Source organism: Sphaeramia orbicularis, chromosome 11 (genome assembly GCF_902148855.1).
Source record: "Sphaeramia orbicularis chromosome 11, fSphaOr1.1, whole genome shotgun sequence".
Classification (NCBI taxonomy): Eukaryota; Metazoa; Chordata; class Actinopteri; order Kurtiformes; family Apogonidae; genus Sphaeramia; species Sphaeramia orbicularis.
Window position 1 is genome coordinate 13,931,977 of NC_043967.1, and position 17,200 is coordinate 13,949,176.

The 17,200-nt window shown below is 36.7% G+C and overlaps 1 protein-coding gene across 2 annotated transcripts in view; it reads left to right on the forward strand.

Annotated features, from left to right (window-relative positions):
* Window positions 1-3,517: 3,517 nt before the first annotated feature.
* vps50 (VPS50 subunit of EARP/GARPII complex) overlaps window positions 3,518-17,200 on the forward strand; it is a 303,387-nt gene continuing 289,704 nt past the window's right edge. The window contains exons 1-2 of one of the 2 annotated variants that reach the window (XM_030147934.1): window positions 3,518-3,658; window positions 4,211-4,279. In XM_030147934.1, coding sequence (XP_030003794.1) covers window positions 3,626-3,658; window positions 4,211-4,279 — 102 coding nt within the window. In that variant the 5' untranslated portion in view covers window positions 3,518-3,625. The remainder of the gene's footprint in view (window positions 3,659-4,210; window positions 4,280-17,200) is intronic. The other variant, XM_030147933.1, reaches the window with a different exon arrangement.

The following is a 17,200-nucleotide window of genomic DNA, read 5'->3' on the forward strand; positions in this document are numbered from 1 at the left end:
AAATTATTTTTTTCTCTACTTTTAACTTTTCTTAAGTAATTTATCACCATTTATTTTTATTTATTTATTTATTTATTTATTTATTTATTCTAATTTTATACTCAGTGTTTTGCATTCTTGAGTGAAAATCAGGTATTTTCCTACATATACTTTACAAATCATAACTGATGTCCATAAAAGCACAAATAAAAGTCGAATGTTATATCAAAAGCGGAGAAAATTGAGGAAAAAGTGACTATTTCAGTAAAATATATCATTAACTGAACATAAAACAAGTGTCCATCCACTGTCATTGATCCAACTCCATGGATTTTACTGATGAATCAATGTTGTAGAAGATAACGGTGTTTCCATGGTAACTACAGAGCCTCTGAACATCCAAATGGGTTGTAACTGATGACCATGAAAAGATGACAAACTGTATTTTACACCAATTATTTACATGGATTGGTAGGATTAGTGGATCAAGGTAAAGACATGGCAAAATAGAAGCTTTTGCCAAATGATCTGAGTAACAAAGTATAGCAAAAATAAATAGGTACATATTCACTTACTTTTCATTTTGTTTACATGTATCACACATTTGCATATACACAGTACACATGTTTAACTAGCATTCATATATGTTATATATGTAACCCATTAGTTAATTTAATGTAATCCAATCTCCATATTTTGTCTTTGCATTTACATTTATCCATAAAGTTGTAATGATGTTGTTTTCAGACACATACCTCCTTTCTATTTATACATATCAGTAAACATGTTTGACCAGGTTCAACAATTACATACTGAATCCCAATTACACTTTATTTATCAAAAATAAAACACACTGGCACAATCATTTCATAAGAAGAGGTAAAAATATTTTATTCCAATTTGTTTATTATATCATTATAAATTTTATTGGCTGACAAATAAATCATCAGATTGACTGATTGACTCATAGATCTTTCAAAGATGTAGAAATAAAGGTAAACAAAATATAAAATAGAAGGTTTTGACAAGAAAATTAAGAATTACAAAATATAACAAAATGAAAAAACAAGCAAAACAAATACATTATGAAACAATGCTGAGAAAAAACAGGAATTGGAAGTATATTTTTTCCCTACTAAAACTGACTTCTCATTTACAGGGTGGGGAAGCAAAATTTACAATATTTTGAGGCAGGGATTGAAAGACAGTGTATGACCAATTAGTTTATTGAAAGTCATGAGAATTTATTTGCCACAAGAAAATTTACATAATAGAAAATGTTTTTATTTTATGTGTCCTCCTTCTTTCTCAATAACTGCCTTCACACGCTTCCTGAAACTTGCGCAAGTGTTCCTCAAATATTCGGGTGACAACTTCTCCCATTCTTCTTTAATAGTATCTTCCAGACTTTCTCGTAATAGTTTTGCTCATAGTCATTCTCTTCTTTCCATTATAAACAGTCTTTATGGACACTCCAACTATTTTTGAAATCTCCTTTGGTGTGACGAGTGCATTCAGCAAATCACACACTCTTTGACGTTTACTTTCCTGATTACTCATATGGGCAAAAGTTTCTGAAAAGGTATGGATAATAGTGTTAGGTATGATTATGACATCAATATATGTTTGGTTTCAAAACAATTGACGTAGTGCCTGCTGAGAAAAAACAACTAAATGTTCATTGTACATTTTGCTTCCCCACCCTGTATATCATCCTACTTACATATATACGTATACAATCACTCATACACTGTGTCTAACTAATTACCTTCATTAGAAATCTATATGTCTAATCCACTAATTCATCGAATCTGGTCTTTGTATATTTATTTTCCATTCATTAAGTCATTGAGTTTTTTTTTCCTCTATATGCATATAATAAATCCTAACTAAACATTTGAACATCATGTAAATGTATATTTGTCTTTAACAAGTAGTTTTTCCTTCTGACCACCTGTTTAGCACTGCTCATCACGACTCATCCTTGAATAATAACAAGCAGTTTATTAAATCTCGATCTAATTATAGCGTAAGATCTGACCCACTGAGTGTGCCGTGTCTTTGTGGTGGCATCTCCGGGTAGGGCCGGCCATCTGTTCCGTCTCCGTGTATACTTTAAGGGAGGCTCCACACTGTGGATGACTGGCCTAACCTCACCTCACCTTCATTTGACTGGGAAATAGCCTGAGGCATCATTAACCAGGAACTAGGGCTCACAGTACCTGTTGTCTGCTGCATGCTGCTCGCTTTTTTTTGTCAAGCAATGCTCGAAATAACACCTAATGGGGCAATTACAAGCAGACCTAATGGGGGATGTGTGTACTTTTTTCTAATCATTTATAACATGGACAAAGTTCAGATTGCTTTTGTGGAGATTGAACTACACGCTGCTCTGTTGTGGATGGTATAAAGTTATAATGAATTAGTAAAAGAGAAACGTAAATGAAATGAAAAAGTGATCTTATGACTTGTATCTACATGAAAGAATACAATTAATGTAATGATGTTGCAAAAACATGTTGACAGCAGTTGAGAAAGTACTCAACCTACTGTTCAACTAAAGTGTTAAATTATAAGTCATGGGTAACAAGAAGACTTACATTACACATGTTATGCAGAGAAATATCCACTGTCAGTGTGATATTTTTGCACATATTGTATAGTGTTATTAGGTGACTGTTAGATGCATTAACTTCTACTGCAGTCAGCAGAGGTAAACCTAATGCTCTGTAGTTATATACATCTGTAGCTATATATGTAGTTATAATACTAGTGTATAAAGAAAATACATATGAAAACACATGTGCTTAAAATTGTTCTGACTTAGACTACAATAGTTGTGTAATTCTGTAAGTCGAGCTCTGACTAATGACAACGACCAAATTACATTTAAGTCTATCTTAAGTTTAATGTGACTGGGTGTAAGTTTGGAGTCCTTTATTTTCTACATTTATTTATTTATTTATTTTTTTAACCCACCACCACCACCACCCCCTCGGAGGATAACTTTCTTTTTGATTACAGCTTGTGTTTAAGTAACAATCTCAAACTTTATATTCACATGTTCGTCCATTCCTTGCTTGTATACATACAGAGTGGGAGGGCTCATATAGATGAAAGTGTATTTTCTTCATTTAAAATGGAGGCGAACAAGAAACCTACAGTTCTATTTGACAAACAGAACAGAGAAGTGGAATAACATGTTTTAGGAAGCCAGAAAAACCATTCCTGTGAAGTATTGTGTTGCACTGGAGTATTCTGTAATATTAATTCATTGCTACCACCCAGTGGTGTCAGGGGGTACTGCAACCATATTATAAATTCTTTATAAACACCGTTTACTATTTTCAAAAACGTTTTTCATCACAGCCTCTTTTTTTTTTTTTTTTTTTTTTTTTTTTTTTTTACTGTACACTGAACGTCATTTTCACAATTTTTGTTTTGGAATTCCAACAGTCTCACAGGGCAGACACGTCTTCAACTACATTTCCCAGGATGCTATGTACCTTTCCGGTTCATTTCGTACCAGTCACGTGACAGTCAACTATGGCTTCCCTCTCTTATTGATAGAGGCGTATCTTTGACTAAAAAACAAAACTGTGGCTCTGGTAGTTGAATTGTCCGCTGGATATAAATCACATTCACGATGCAGAAGATCAAGTCGCTTATGGCCCGGCAGGTGAGCGGAATGAGTCCACGGAGACGGAGCTGTCAGGGGTTTTTCTGTGACACCTGCAAAGAGCTAGCATGACAGCTAGCTAAGCTAAGTGGCTAATCTGACAGCTCATCGTGTTTTTACGTTAAAGTGTAACAGGAGAGCAACCAAACAACCAACCAGCCAACCTCTTCAGCACCCAGCTAGCTCACACAAATTAAAGCAAAAAAACAAACAAACAAAAAAAATCCTTAAAAGGGTAGTTAAACCCACTCTCCACCTGCTTGCGTTAACCAGTAGACACACAACAACAAGAGCCAACAGTGACACTGGGCGGTTAGGGAAGTTCTCAGTTTGCACTGCAGTAATGTTAAACCCACTAGTTCCTTATTGAACACAACACAGCCTATCGTTGTCACAAATCTGTGTGTCGCGTCCACTGTTGTTGTGTGCACTATTGTGTGAGTGATCAACCAGCGGGGTGTCACAGGAGCCTGTTCACATCAGGAAATAACATGTTTCTCTGCCACGGGTGGTTTCCTGCGGTCTAACAGTGTCTTATATGTGTCTTGTCAGGGTCTGAAAAGCCCCCAGGAAAGCATGGCAGACCTCAGCCCGGTGGAGAGCTTCAGGATCCCGAGCAAGGTAAGCCCAGGACTGAAACATCTGTCAGCTCTGATATGGTAATAATTACATTTTGGCTGTTTATTAAAAAAGAAACAACCCCTGTCATCATCAAAGTAGGTCTAAGTTACTTTCTGATTCAAATATTTTTTATTAAGAGCACGACTTACATTTATTAGTCATTCCTCTTGACATTTCTTTCCTTATTTTTTTGCTCTTTGTTTTTTCTCGTTCCGCTTTTTTATTGACAGTGCCCAAACAACAAGGGAAAAAAAAAAAAAAAATCATAAATCAGACAAACAAAACAACATCCCCCCACAACCCTCCAACCCAGCTCACTCCATCCTAGCACCCTCTATGCAACCCCTCCTCACCTGTTATTGAAATAGACCTCAAATAATGTCCAAATCCTTCCAAACTTATATAATTTATCCATCAAAATAAAGCAAATCTTTTCCAAATATGAAGTTTCTGACATTTGCCAAATCCACAATTCCAGTGATGGACCCTCTTCATCTTTCCAAGAGTTCATTATTATTTTTTTGGACATTGTAAGGCAGTATGACATTAGTTAGTTGTTGTTGGAAGGGATTAAGGCTGTTTATATTTTCCGAAGTACCCAAGATTATTGTTTCTGAGTCAGGATCTAAAGGGCACTTGAATATCTTAGATAAGTCTAAGTAAGTATAAGTTACTTTCTGTCACAGTTAATCTTTTGGCTAGTTGATCCAGTTCCTGAATTTATCTTGTTTATTTGTACAATTTCTGCTATGTTTTTATTGCAAAGTGTTTTGGCATGAAAAATGGGCTTAATGTGGGCTTTTAAGTCCATATTACACTGGACTGCATATTTGGTGCGTGCAAAATTAGTTATGTTTGTATCGATAGCACAGACTAACATCAGAGATAAGAAGCCATAGGACATTTTATGAACTATTATAATCACAGTGACTGATGGCAAATGTTAGAATTGTCATGTAGAATTATTGACTTTGAGGGAAAACAAAAGATAAAAAACTTATATAGAATCACCTAGATTATTTTTTTGCAGTTTGATATTCAATGATCCAGATTTATTTAGATATGTACCACTTTGATTTAGATAAACAAATAGTTAGTTTCTAATAGTCAGTAAATGTTTATTTCTGTCCAAGGGGTGATTTTAGATCAGCATTTATCAGCTTGTTTCTGCCTTAAACTATCATAATCATATTCGCGTTTTAAAAAAAAATCATTTCTATGGTATTAAGGTTATAGGAGACGTTATGGTGTTTATTAACAGACATTTTTAATATTTATTTGAAGATGGACAGTAAAGGCAAGGTAGTGAAAGTGGTTTGATTTGATCCTGGGTGACTGCTGGAACATGGTATGCGGTCTTTTCAGGTGAACTATCAGGGTTTTCCACCACAGACACATAAACCCTATTATAGGCAGTATCAGTTAGTCTGCTGACATCATATTTTTGCATTTTGATCTTTCAGAGCTTGAAAATAGAATTGCTCATGCTTAGATCCAAGAAGCATTTGTCATGAAGCATGTGTACACATTCAGTTTGTCAGCAGCATCACGGCGACTCTATATAATATATATAATGGCTTACTTAACACCTCAACACGCTGCTAGTTGCTGCTTTTGCTTTGACTTTGCCTGGCAGCGTTGACCTTCTATTAAAGTGGCTGAGTACAATTTGGAAGGTGACCAACTCTATTTATTCACAGCGCAAGGCGATATCAGCTGGGTCGATTCAACCAGACATTTAATTTCTCTCCTTTTAAAGACTAAACTTTGCGTTGTCACTTCAGCGTGGCTTGTGCACACAATGTGAGTGGAATTTTTTTTTGGTAATCAGCCGTGCTCTGTTCCCCTCAGCATTTGAATACTTGTGGGTCAAGTTAAAAACTATTGGTAGAGACTTAAAGGAAGTACTTTTCTGCCAATTCATCTTTGAGGCTTGGGGAAGGTGTATCTCTCTTTCAGCCTACCTTTCAAGAAGCTCAGTTTTCATTCTCTTTTTATTTTTTTGCAGAATGCTAAAGATATACTCTCTGAAATGCTTATACAGGATGTATTATACTTTAAAAATGAGACACATTCATGTTATTATTCTAGTAAATATCAAGTACTGGCTCATCATGGATTGAAATTATATTTAATTTAATAACGTCTAGTCTTTTTTATCAGTTCAATGTAGTGATTTGTAGAGAAAACAAGACTGTTGTTAAACCTGTTATTGCAGAAAACCATCCAGTGACACAGATCGAGCTCAGATAAGATAAGGCGTCATTTATTCTCCAGGTGTAATTTGAGCCTGAATGAAAGCAGATGGGAGTGTTTAGAGAAAGATTAGACTCTTTTCATAGTGCCCATGCCTCTCCCTGGTTTTTGGATTGGTTATTTTCCTTGAACTGGACCCTGATTTTAGGCCACGACTTCATTCATGTTCCATTGAGAAGTACAGTAAATCTTAGCCTGCTTACTGGTGTGAAGACAGAATAGCTGGAAAGGAGGATGAATGGATATAGATTGTATAGACTAAATGCACCTCAGCCTGTTGCTCTGGATAAATGTGCACCTGTGTGTACTGCAAACACCTGCTATTGTGTTTCCAACCAAAACATAATTCGTATTATGTGATGATATTGTGTACTGGCTTTACTTTGCTGCTGAGCCTTTGAGCTTTCAGATTTATATATACACTGAAATCCACATGTCTCTTAATTACAGCTTTATAATCCTCTGAATATGCTTTGAGCTCCAGCGATTTTCCATGCTGTACTGAATAAGACATCAAGGTGTTAGGCTTCGTGTGTCTTTGTACTGATATATTACCGCAGGTGTGATATGTGTTCGGATACTTGCTGCTCGCAGGCAAATCATTTATCATCTTCTCATGTGACGGCAGCATGTGGTTCACTGCAGGAGGGGGATGCCGGCAGCAGGGTGTGATTGACAAATGATGCTGTCAGGTCAACATTTGGACAAGGCCTGTGGGTTTGATTATGTCTAAGCAAAAGGCAAGAGTCCATGAACAACCATTCAACAGCCTGTGGTTGGAGCTTAGAAGGTGTTGGTGCTGTTTTTTTTTTTTTTTTACAGGCTTGTGCACAAATCGCACACTCTGGTACCTGAGACAAATTCATGATATCACTCGTAGTGTCTGATGATGGACAGAGAAAACGGCAGCAAATTTCCACAGCTGTGCATAGAGGTGGTCGGTCTGATCACAATCAAGGGCACCAGAAAGGGTGCACATATAGATAAAAAATAATAATGCTCTATCAAAAAATCAGACAGGCCATTTTATTTGTCTGATATTTCTCTTTTAAAGTCCAAAATATTTTTGTGTTATGGTGTCTACTAAAAATTTCGCAGGCTTGTACCCATGTCAAATCAGATTATTAATTATTGGGTGTACGGACACTCCAGCCTAATAGCCTCCATATTTAATGCCTACAAAGATATACAAATGTTTCAGCACTCAGGATAATCATGCATTGTTTATTGCGTAGATGTCGTGTCCAAAGCATGCATGCTGAAAAATTCCATATATTGACAGAAACAATAAAATTAGACCCACATATTTTGAATATGGTGTATGGACACTACTTGGTGTACGGACTCTACAAGACTGGAATGGAAATCTGACTTACCACATGGTGGCATCTCTGTTAGATCTGTAACTAAGTCTTCCTGGTACAGGAGGAAAGAAACATTTGTGAACAAGTTAGAACAATATATCTATAAGGCATATACGCCATGGAAGTATATTGGTGTACGGACACTACATGAATTTTGGTGAACAATGCGCCATTGAAAACGTGCGGTTCGACGTAAAACATCCGTTTGCCACATTGTTACCAAATTTTCTGCAGCCAGGGAGGATACCAAAATCTGTCTAGTTGTGCATAGTTAGTCATAATAATACTTAAATAACAGGTTCCCATTCTATTATTACAATTAAAGAAGGGTTTTCATAACAAAATGGTTGATTGTCTTAAGACTGAAAATAAGAATTGATAATCAAACAGCTGTTCAACAAAAATGATCAGTAAATGAAAAGCAATGTGATGTGTGTATTTTGTAATAAAAAAGACACAGGAATTGAGTAGTAATTATTTATTGTGTTACAAAACATTATGTACAATAATTTTGCTCTTATAACAATGAAATTGTGCACGTTTTCACGCTCATTGGGTCGCCATTTTTATCAGTTTTTATCCGATTTTCTTCAAATTTGGAGGATTGCAAAATCTAGTTATAAGATGGCCAAAGAAACATTTTGGGAATGGTTTTGGGGGTATCTTTTTGCAATACTGATTAATAACATGCAAATATACTTGTACACCCTGATTGTGATCAGGCCGTGGTCCATATGGTATATGTCAGTATATGTATTTTTTATCATGATATTAGAAGAATATTAGAATATTTCGTTGTTCTTAGCCCGCTTTGCATCTTGTGTAATCACTGTTTTACTTGTTTATTCCCTTGTTTTATGATTCGTGTACGGCACTTTGGCCTACTGTAAAGTTTTTTAAAGTGCTTTATAAATAAAGCTGGTATGGTATGGCATATACTGTAGTAGAATAGAAGACAATAGAAACAGTGATATGGCCGTTGTAACTGGGTGAGTGTGTCCAATCTGTGGTGTGTATTTGCTGGTTCTTTGGTTTCTTTCAAGGAAATAACAGCTCATTAAGACAGTGTTTTAGACAAACAGCTGTCCATCTAAGTATTAAAAAAAACAACAACTTGCGCTGGACACTAGAAGTAATGTACTTTCAAAATATATGTCATCTTTCCTTTCACTTACGGCGCCCACGTTTCATCACTCTTCATCGTAGTTCAGTGGCATTACTGTGTCTAGAGTATCAGATCCCTTTAAAGGAGTGATATTTTGCTTTTTTTAAGTGGAATTATGCATTTTAAGACATTTCCCTGGGGTCAGCATAAACTGTAAATGCTCTGCTTGGGTCTGAATTCTTCATTAATTCAACTCCACAGGTCCATCTTCAACCCTATTTCTGAGTAATGACACCAGAAAGGTCATTTTGAGCGCTGACCTTTAAATGCAAATGAGCCACTTCAGGCCCCACCCCCTCCAAGTTGTCGACTGTGCTGCTCTGTTCTGTTCAACCAACAACTGAACATTTTAGGTAATTGGCTCAGAGTTTGGACATATTTTCAGTATGGTCTACAACCGCTGCTGCTGGCAAACAATTATGTCGTACTCTGAGAAATGTTCATCAGAAGTCTTGACCTTATATGTGCAAATGTTGCGATGTAACTAGTTATAGACATAATAAATTCACCCATAAAGACCCAAACAACCACTGGCAACCAAAATCATCTACCAATATAAAATGATTAATAACTTCCGATGCACTAATTCTATCAATCCATGTAAATAATTGGTGTAAAATACAGTTTGTCATCTTTTCATGGTCATCAGATATGACCCATTTGGACGTTCAGAGGCTCCGTAGTTACCGTGGAAACACCGTCATCTTCTACAGCATTGATTCACCAGTAAAACCCATGGAGTTGGATCAATGACAGAGGATGGATACAATTTTTTATTATTTTTTATTAATAGATTTTGCTGAAAATGTCAGTTTTTCTTGAGTTTTTTTTCTTTTTTGGATGTAATAACCCTCAACTTTAATGAACATCTACATGAGTGGTAAATTAAATATCAGGAAATACATGATTTTCACTGAAAACACTCAAAATACAGAGGATAATATTATAATACATTGTGAGAAATTGCTTAAATAGGTCAAATAGAGATAAAAATTTGTTTGGGAACTGCCAATAGTGTAGCACTGGGTCTTTATGGGTTAAGCAGGAATTAAAACTGGTTGTAGAAATCCACTCAATTTTTGCCGAAATGAATATAAAGATAGCTTTGCAACACCTGGAGGGTTTCAAATTCGGACTTTTTGAACTGTTAGGGGCCCCAAATACACAAATAAATGTACCAAAGACTAATAAAAACCCCTTTAAGACTAATGAGAGTAATTTTTAAGAGTCTGCCAGCACTGATGATGTTCGGTTCACTCACTTTAACCTGCAGACTTTTAAAGAGTTGCACTGCTGTCGTAAAGCCATGATATCTGACTTAAAATGCCTCTGGGTGCCCCTGAGGTACCGTCTGAGTGGGTGATGAATCTGGTCCCAGCGGTCATGTTGGAGACACCAAATTATGTCATTACTGAAAATAACTGTTATGCACATTTTGCTTGGCGCTTTTGTTCAGTGTTGTGTTCATCATGTTTATCATTGACTTTATCATGTTGTTTGTTGTGTATGTTGAGTTGTTAAAGTCGTGACAGTCGTGAGTGAATTTACTACAACACTCGGCTACTTCCCACTGCAGTGTTAATGACCATCAGTCTGGTGAAACCTTGAATATGGGCTGATTACTGCCAAAACCCCAGAGCCATAAAAAATGGAATTGGGGCCAGCCCTAGTAGCCCCTCCAACTGCTGGCAAAATGCTGATGGAAAACGCTGTTTTACATTTGGAGAAATTGTCTCCTCTTTAAGAGCAGTTCTGGTGGTGGTGCTGCTGTTATGTTTTCATGCTGCTTCTCTGGTGGTGTAAAATGGAGGCTTAGAGCTTTCTCATAGAGTGACGTTGGGCCTCCACAGATATCGGTATCTGTATAATTTAGTGGAGTGTATCCCGTGGCTCCAGTGTTAAATGTGGTTCTTTAGCCCTCCCCAATGAACCCCGGTGGATCGTCAAAAACCTATTAACTCCGACAAATTATTTTTTAGGCTTTAAGTCATTCTTACATGTGTGACTTTTACACTCAGTAAAAATGTTTTAATATTTAATTGGCTAAGATGTGTCATATTTCAGGTACCACATTCCTTCTGTATTTCAATGGCTGATTTTTATGATCTAGATGGATTTTTTTTTTTTTCTGGTCAAAAATTGACTATATCTAATAAAGGTTGTGGAGATGAGCAGTACAAACATGATTACAGTAACAGTCATTTATTGTTTTTTTTTTTCTTTTTTTAAATAAAGTAACAGTAAAAACAATCATCATAATATTCTGATGTGATCGTCATCTTCAGTTATAAGATCATTAGATTTAAAGGTGTTCCAGGGTTTTCGCTTGGTGTTCAGAGGCTCAGGTAAAGTTATCTGGGGTATCATATTAGAGTCTGCATGAATTTCCCATGAAAATTGTCCGATTTTGATTCATATTTATATTTGACATCATTTTGTTTTGTTGGACTAACTCCAACCATTAGATGTGATTTAAGTCATTATACTCTTGAACCCTAGCGTGGTACCACCCACACCTGAATGCTGAACTGAAAAACCTTGATAGCGCTGTGTTGTTTTTCCAGATCCTGGTGGTTTCATGGTTACATGGTGTGTACATGACTAGGCCTTTGAATTTTAATGAAGGCTTTGGTTCATGTACGATTCACTTGACCCCAAAACATGCAGATGCATGAGTGACAGTGGTGGCAGAATGTACACCGCTGTGCACAATGCACTGATGTAAAAACAGAACTTAAAACAATTTTAACAAACCAAATCTGTCAAAGGTGGATTCTTACTACATTTGTTACGCTGAAGTTGTGACCGAGGAATTAATTGTAGTTTAATGCTCTAACTTGTTCTGTTTGCAGAGGTAGGTGTTCCCCCTCAGTTGGCTGATCATCTTCCTATTGAAGTCTTAACAGCTGTAGGATGTCTGTACATGAAACACACAAATGGGATATTTACAATAGACCAGTACAGGTGCAGGTCAAAAAATTAGAATATCATGAAAAAGTTCAATATTTTTGTCACTCGTTTCAGACTCATTAGACAGAGTGAAATATTTCAAGCCTTATTTCTTGAAATTTTGATGTTTATGGCTTGACTATGGAAAGTCCAAAGTCCTCTTTTCAAATGAAAGTCCATTTTGCATGTCATTTGGAAATCAAGGTCCCAGAGTCTGGAGGAAGAGTGGAGAGGCACAGAATTCACGTTGCTTGAGGTCCAGTGTGAAGTTTCCAGTCAGTGGTGATTTGGTCTGCCATGGCATCTGCTGGTGTTGGTCCACTGTGTTTTCTGAGGTCCACAGTCCACACACCCATCTACCAGGACATTTTAGAGCACTTCATGCTTCCTTCTGCTGAGAAGCTTTATGGAGATGCTGATTTCATTTTCCAGCAGGACTTGGCACCTGCCCACACTGCCAAAGGTACCAAAAGCTGGTTCCGTGACCATGGTGTTACTGTGCTAGATTGGCCAGAAAACTCACCTGACCTGAACCTCATAGAGAATTTATGGAGTATTGTCAAGAGGAAGATGAGACACACCAGATCTAACAATGCAGATGAGCTGAAGGACACTATCAACCCAACCTGGGCTTCCATTCCACCTGAGCAGGTCCACAGGCTGATCACCTCCATGACACCACACACTGATGCAGGAATTCATGTAAAAGTAGAACCAACCAAGTCTTGAGTACGTAGAAATGAACATAGTTTTCAGAAGCCTGACATTTCTGTTTAAAATATCCTGTTTTAATTGATTTTATGCAATATTCTAATTTTCTGAGGCACAGTATTTTGGGTTTTCATTATCTGTAAGCCATAATCATCAAAATTTCCACAAATAAGTCTATATGTCTAATATGTCTAATGAGTCATATAATACATGGGTTTCACTTTCTGAAATGAGTGACAAAAAATATTGAACTTTTTCATGATATTCTAAGTTTTTGACCTGCACCTATATGAGTGGAGTGGTGTTTAACTCATAAAGACCCAAACAGCAACTGACAACTAAAATCATCTACTGATCTAAAATGTTTAAAGCTGCGTATGACATTCGTTACCAATTTTTCATCAAATCCGTAAAATCTGAGTGATAGCCTGAGTATCACAAATCTGTAAGTCTTTCCGTGATTACGCACCTCACGGTTCACCCTCATGGTGAACAATTTTGAAGTGTACTCCACCATAAACACTCCATGTGTTTTCAAACAGAGCCGGTAGGTCACTTGGACATTTTTGGAAATTTGTCGCGACGTGCACTGTGGGGAGTGGAGCGACAAATTTTGGAAAATGCCCAAGTGACCTGCCGGCTCTGTTTGTAATGCGAACACATGGAGTGTTTATGGTGGAGTACACTTCAAAATTGTTCACCGTGAGGGAAGAGAATCAGGTGCGTAATCATGGAAAAACTCACGGATGTACGATACCTAGGCTGCATTCCAGACTGCTGGGAGTTGAGAAGTTTACGACGTCCAACTCTGTAAAATGCCTGTCCGAGCCAGAGGTCCTAGTTGCAAAGTGGGGCCTGATAGAAGTACCTTGACCTCACCGCGAACTACAGCGTGACGTCAACACAACAATGGCGGCGCAGTGTGCAAGTTCACAATGAAAAAAAAACTTCACAATGCATAATTAGCTCATCTGTCATTTCGCTTCTTCCATCTCGTTTGCATATATGTGAGCACTGTACTGTCGACAGTTAAAATGCCTCCTCAGTACCAAAGCAAATAGGAGCTTAGATTTGTGATCTCCATGTTTGTTGTTTATGTTCAACATGGATCACTTGGAGTACTTCGTGGTTGGATGTAGTTGACTCCAAGTGAGAAATATTCTACCTCCCAGCGCTCTGGAATGCAGCATTAGGCCACTGGCTCTCAAATTCAGTCCTCGAGGACCCCTATCCTGCATGTTTTAGATATTTCCCTCTTCCAGCTACACCTGGTTCAATTAATGATCAGCTCATCATCAAGCTCTGCAGAAGCCTGATAACAATGTAATGGCTTCCAGGTGTGCTGGAAGAGGGAAATATCCAAAACATGCAGGATAGGGGTCCTCGAGGACTGGATTTGAGAACCACTGACTTGGGGCATGACTCAGGTTTTACAGACTTGATGAAAAATTGGTGACGAAAGTCATACGCAGCTTTAATAACTTGTGGTCCACTAATCATATCAAAACGTGTAAATAACTGGTGTAAAATGCTGTTTCTCATCTTTTTATGGTCATCAGATATGACCCATTTGGACGTTCAGAGGCTCTTCAGAGGGTCATCTTCTACAACACTGATTCACCAGTAAAACCTATGGAGTTTGACAAATAACAGTGAATGTAGATGCTTATTTTTGTCTTCAGTTATTGATATCTTTGCTTAAAAAGTCACTTTTTTCAGTTTTCTTTGTTTTTTAACATAATAACCCTCAACTTTAATCTGAGCTTCCATGAACATCTACATGATCAGTAAATTAAATATAGGAAAATACAAGATTTCAGTGAAAAAACTCAAAATACAGAGAATAATATTATAATAAATGGTGATAAATCTTTTAAACTAGAAAAACATTCGGAGACCTCCGCCAAGGTAGATCAGTCCCCCCCTTGATCACCACCACAATTTAATAATTTGTTGCTTTTGCCAGTATCAACATTTCCCGAAAATTTCATCAAAATCCTTCTGTAACCTTTTGAGTTATCTTACTAACAGACAAACAAACGAACAAACAGACAAACCCCGATGAAAACATAACCTCTGCCGTTCCTTGGTTGAGGTAATAATAAAAGGTTAAATTTAGAGGAAAATTAATTTGGGAACTGCCACAAAAGTAGCACTGGGTCTTAATGGGTTAAAGGCTCAGTGTGTCAGATTGACATGTGCACAGTACAGACTGTCCATATGAGTATGCACAAATCTTCCATGTGGAACCTTTAAATAGTACGCACTATGGAGCTCTACTATTTGTTAATTTTAGACCAAACTAGCTGACGGAAGCAACTTTAATGTTCTATAATTGAATTCTTCCTCTATTTGATGTCAAGGTTAAATAAATAAACACTCTTAACTACTAAAGTATAAAAGCTACTGCATATAGGATGCTACTTCAGTACATAAACTTTCAATAAATGACTCTCTTGGTGTTTTTTTTAAATGAAATGCTTTCATCCATTAAAAAATAACTCCAGAAGGCTAAAAGCTATGTTTGATGATTTTGTATTTGTTTTTGTGTTAACCTATCTGTGGCTCTTTTGAGGTGGCATAATCTGCTTTGTAGGTTCAGACTAAAAAGCAGTAGAGCAAACCTTTTTTCCTCTTTCAGTCCTTTTTGTTCAAAGCGTTTGTCCCACAGTGAGTCAGTTTTAAGGATGATCATTGTAGGTGTTGTCCAGCGTTCTCTCTTTTAACTTGTCAGCCTTTAACTGAGGCCGTGATGGCTTCACATTGTTGTGTAAATCATTGCTCGTAAAAAAAAAAACAAAAACAAAAAACAAGTGAGAGGAATCTAAATATAAAATCTGTCTTCTACTGAACTGCATGTGAGTCGATTTTGAGCTATTTGAGTATTTTCTAGTTAAATTAGTGAAAACTGGAACATAACAGACTTAAATGTGTTGATGGAGGAGGTGCAGAGCATCTGGGAGGCGAAATGTTGAAACTGTGAAATGAAATATTAGAATCAGAAGGTTCTCCCAGTGGCTTTTGCTTCCCAGGAGGCATTTTTCCCCTTTTCTGTTGGTGAATGAGCACCATGCAGTTTCCACTTTCTACCAGTAGGTGCCACTGTCCCTTTACCCATTCCACAGATTTGTCACAGCAAAACTGGCAAATTCTGATCACACTGGGCCTCTCATTCAACACTGGGCAAGTGTACACCCACTTGATTTAGAATAATTTCACAACGATATGGCCGTTGTAATTGGGTGAGTGTCTCCAATTGGTGATATGTATTTCCTGGTTCTTAGGTTTCTTTCAAGGGAATAACAGCTCATTAAGATAGTGTTTTAGACAAACAGCTGTCTGTTACGCTGTCAAGAAGAAGTCGAGTAATCAAAACAATGACAAAAGATAAAGTAGTAGATGATGTCGAAGTAGAACGGGATTGTGGGAGTTGTTGTTTTCACCACCATTGCTGATGCTAATCCACGTGAGTCTGACGTGACTCGGGCAGAAATCATATTCAATTTGTTTATTTAAAGCAGGAGAAAAAACATCAGGATGTGAAAATATACACCCTCCGTCTGCAGCTTTGCCGTCTCTGTTTTTAGCTCCAAAGACTAAATATAAAGATGGACGCCGTTTGATGATGCTCATGCTGCTGTGGAAAAGTGAAGCCAGAAAAGAATAGAATAGAATAGAATAGAATAGAATAGAATAGAATAGATTAGATATTTTCTGTCACTGTTACAGGAACAACGCAAATCAGTTTAGCGGCTCTGTTCTGTTTAGCGTCAGTGCAAAAAGAAAGACTGTATATACGATTCAATGACATACAGATTACACTGGTCTACAATTTTTTAGAAATGATTTGCTTCAGAGATTAAATGTGCTAAATGTTACATACTTTAATAAGATTAATTGGAAAATAAATGACAAAAGTGCCAGTTTGCTGATGTTTTCAAGGTATATGATTAAGTGTTATTACACATATATATTGGTTTATGTACATTTATATAATAGTTTTATAAATCTTCCACTAAATAGAACCTGTAAAGTGAATGTATTCTAATGTGCAGACAGTGTTTTGAAGTCGATCTTGTAGCTCTGAGACAAATATTCCTTTTGGGTCAAACCCGTTCTCTCGTTAATTCTTGAATTTTACATTTTGACCCAAGGCTGTATCTTGGGAAGTCCAGCCAACCAGCAGTTTTTTACTTGATTTTTCTTTATCAGTGACTCTCATTTGTTAAAATTTCATTACTTTTATTCTGGAAGCATTTTCCTTGTAGACCAGTGTTATTGAGATATCATTTCTCTCACCTTGTAAATAAAAAGCCATGCAAAAATAAAAATAAAGTAAAAAGAGAATAAGAATAAAATACAAAAAGTCTAAAACTATCACAGAAAAATATACTGAAAATATATACTGAAAAATACTGAAAATATAGAAAAATGCAAAGAAATACTGAAAATATACCAAAGGACCCTAACCCTACC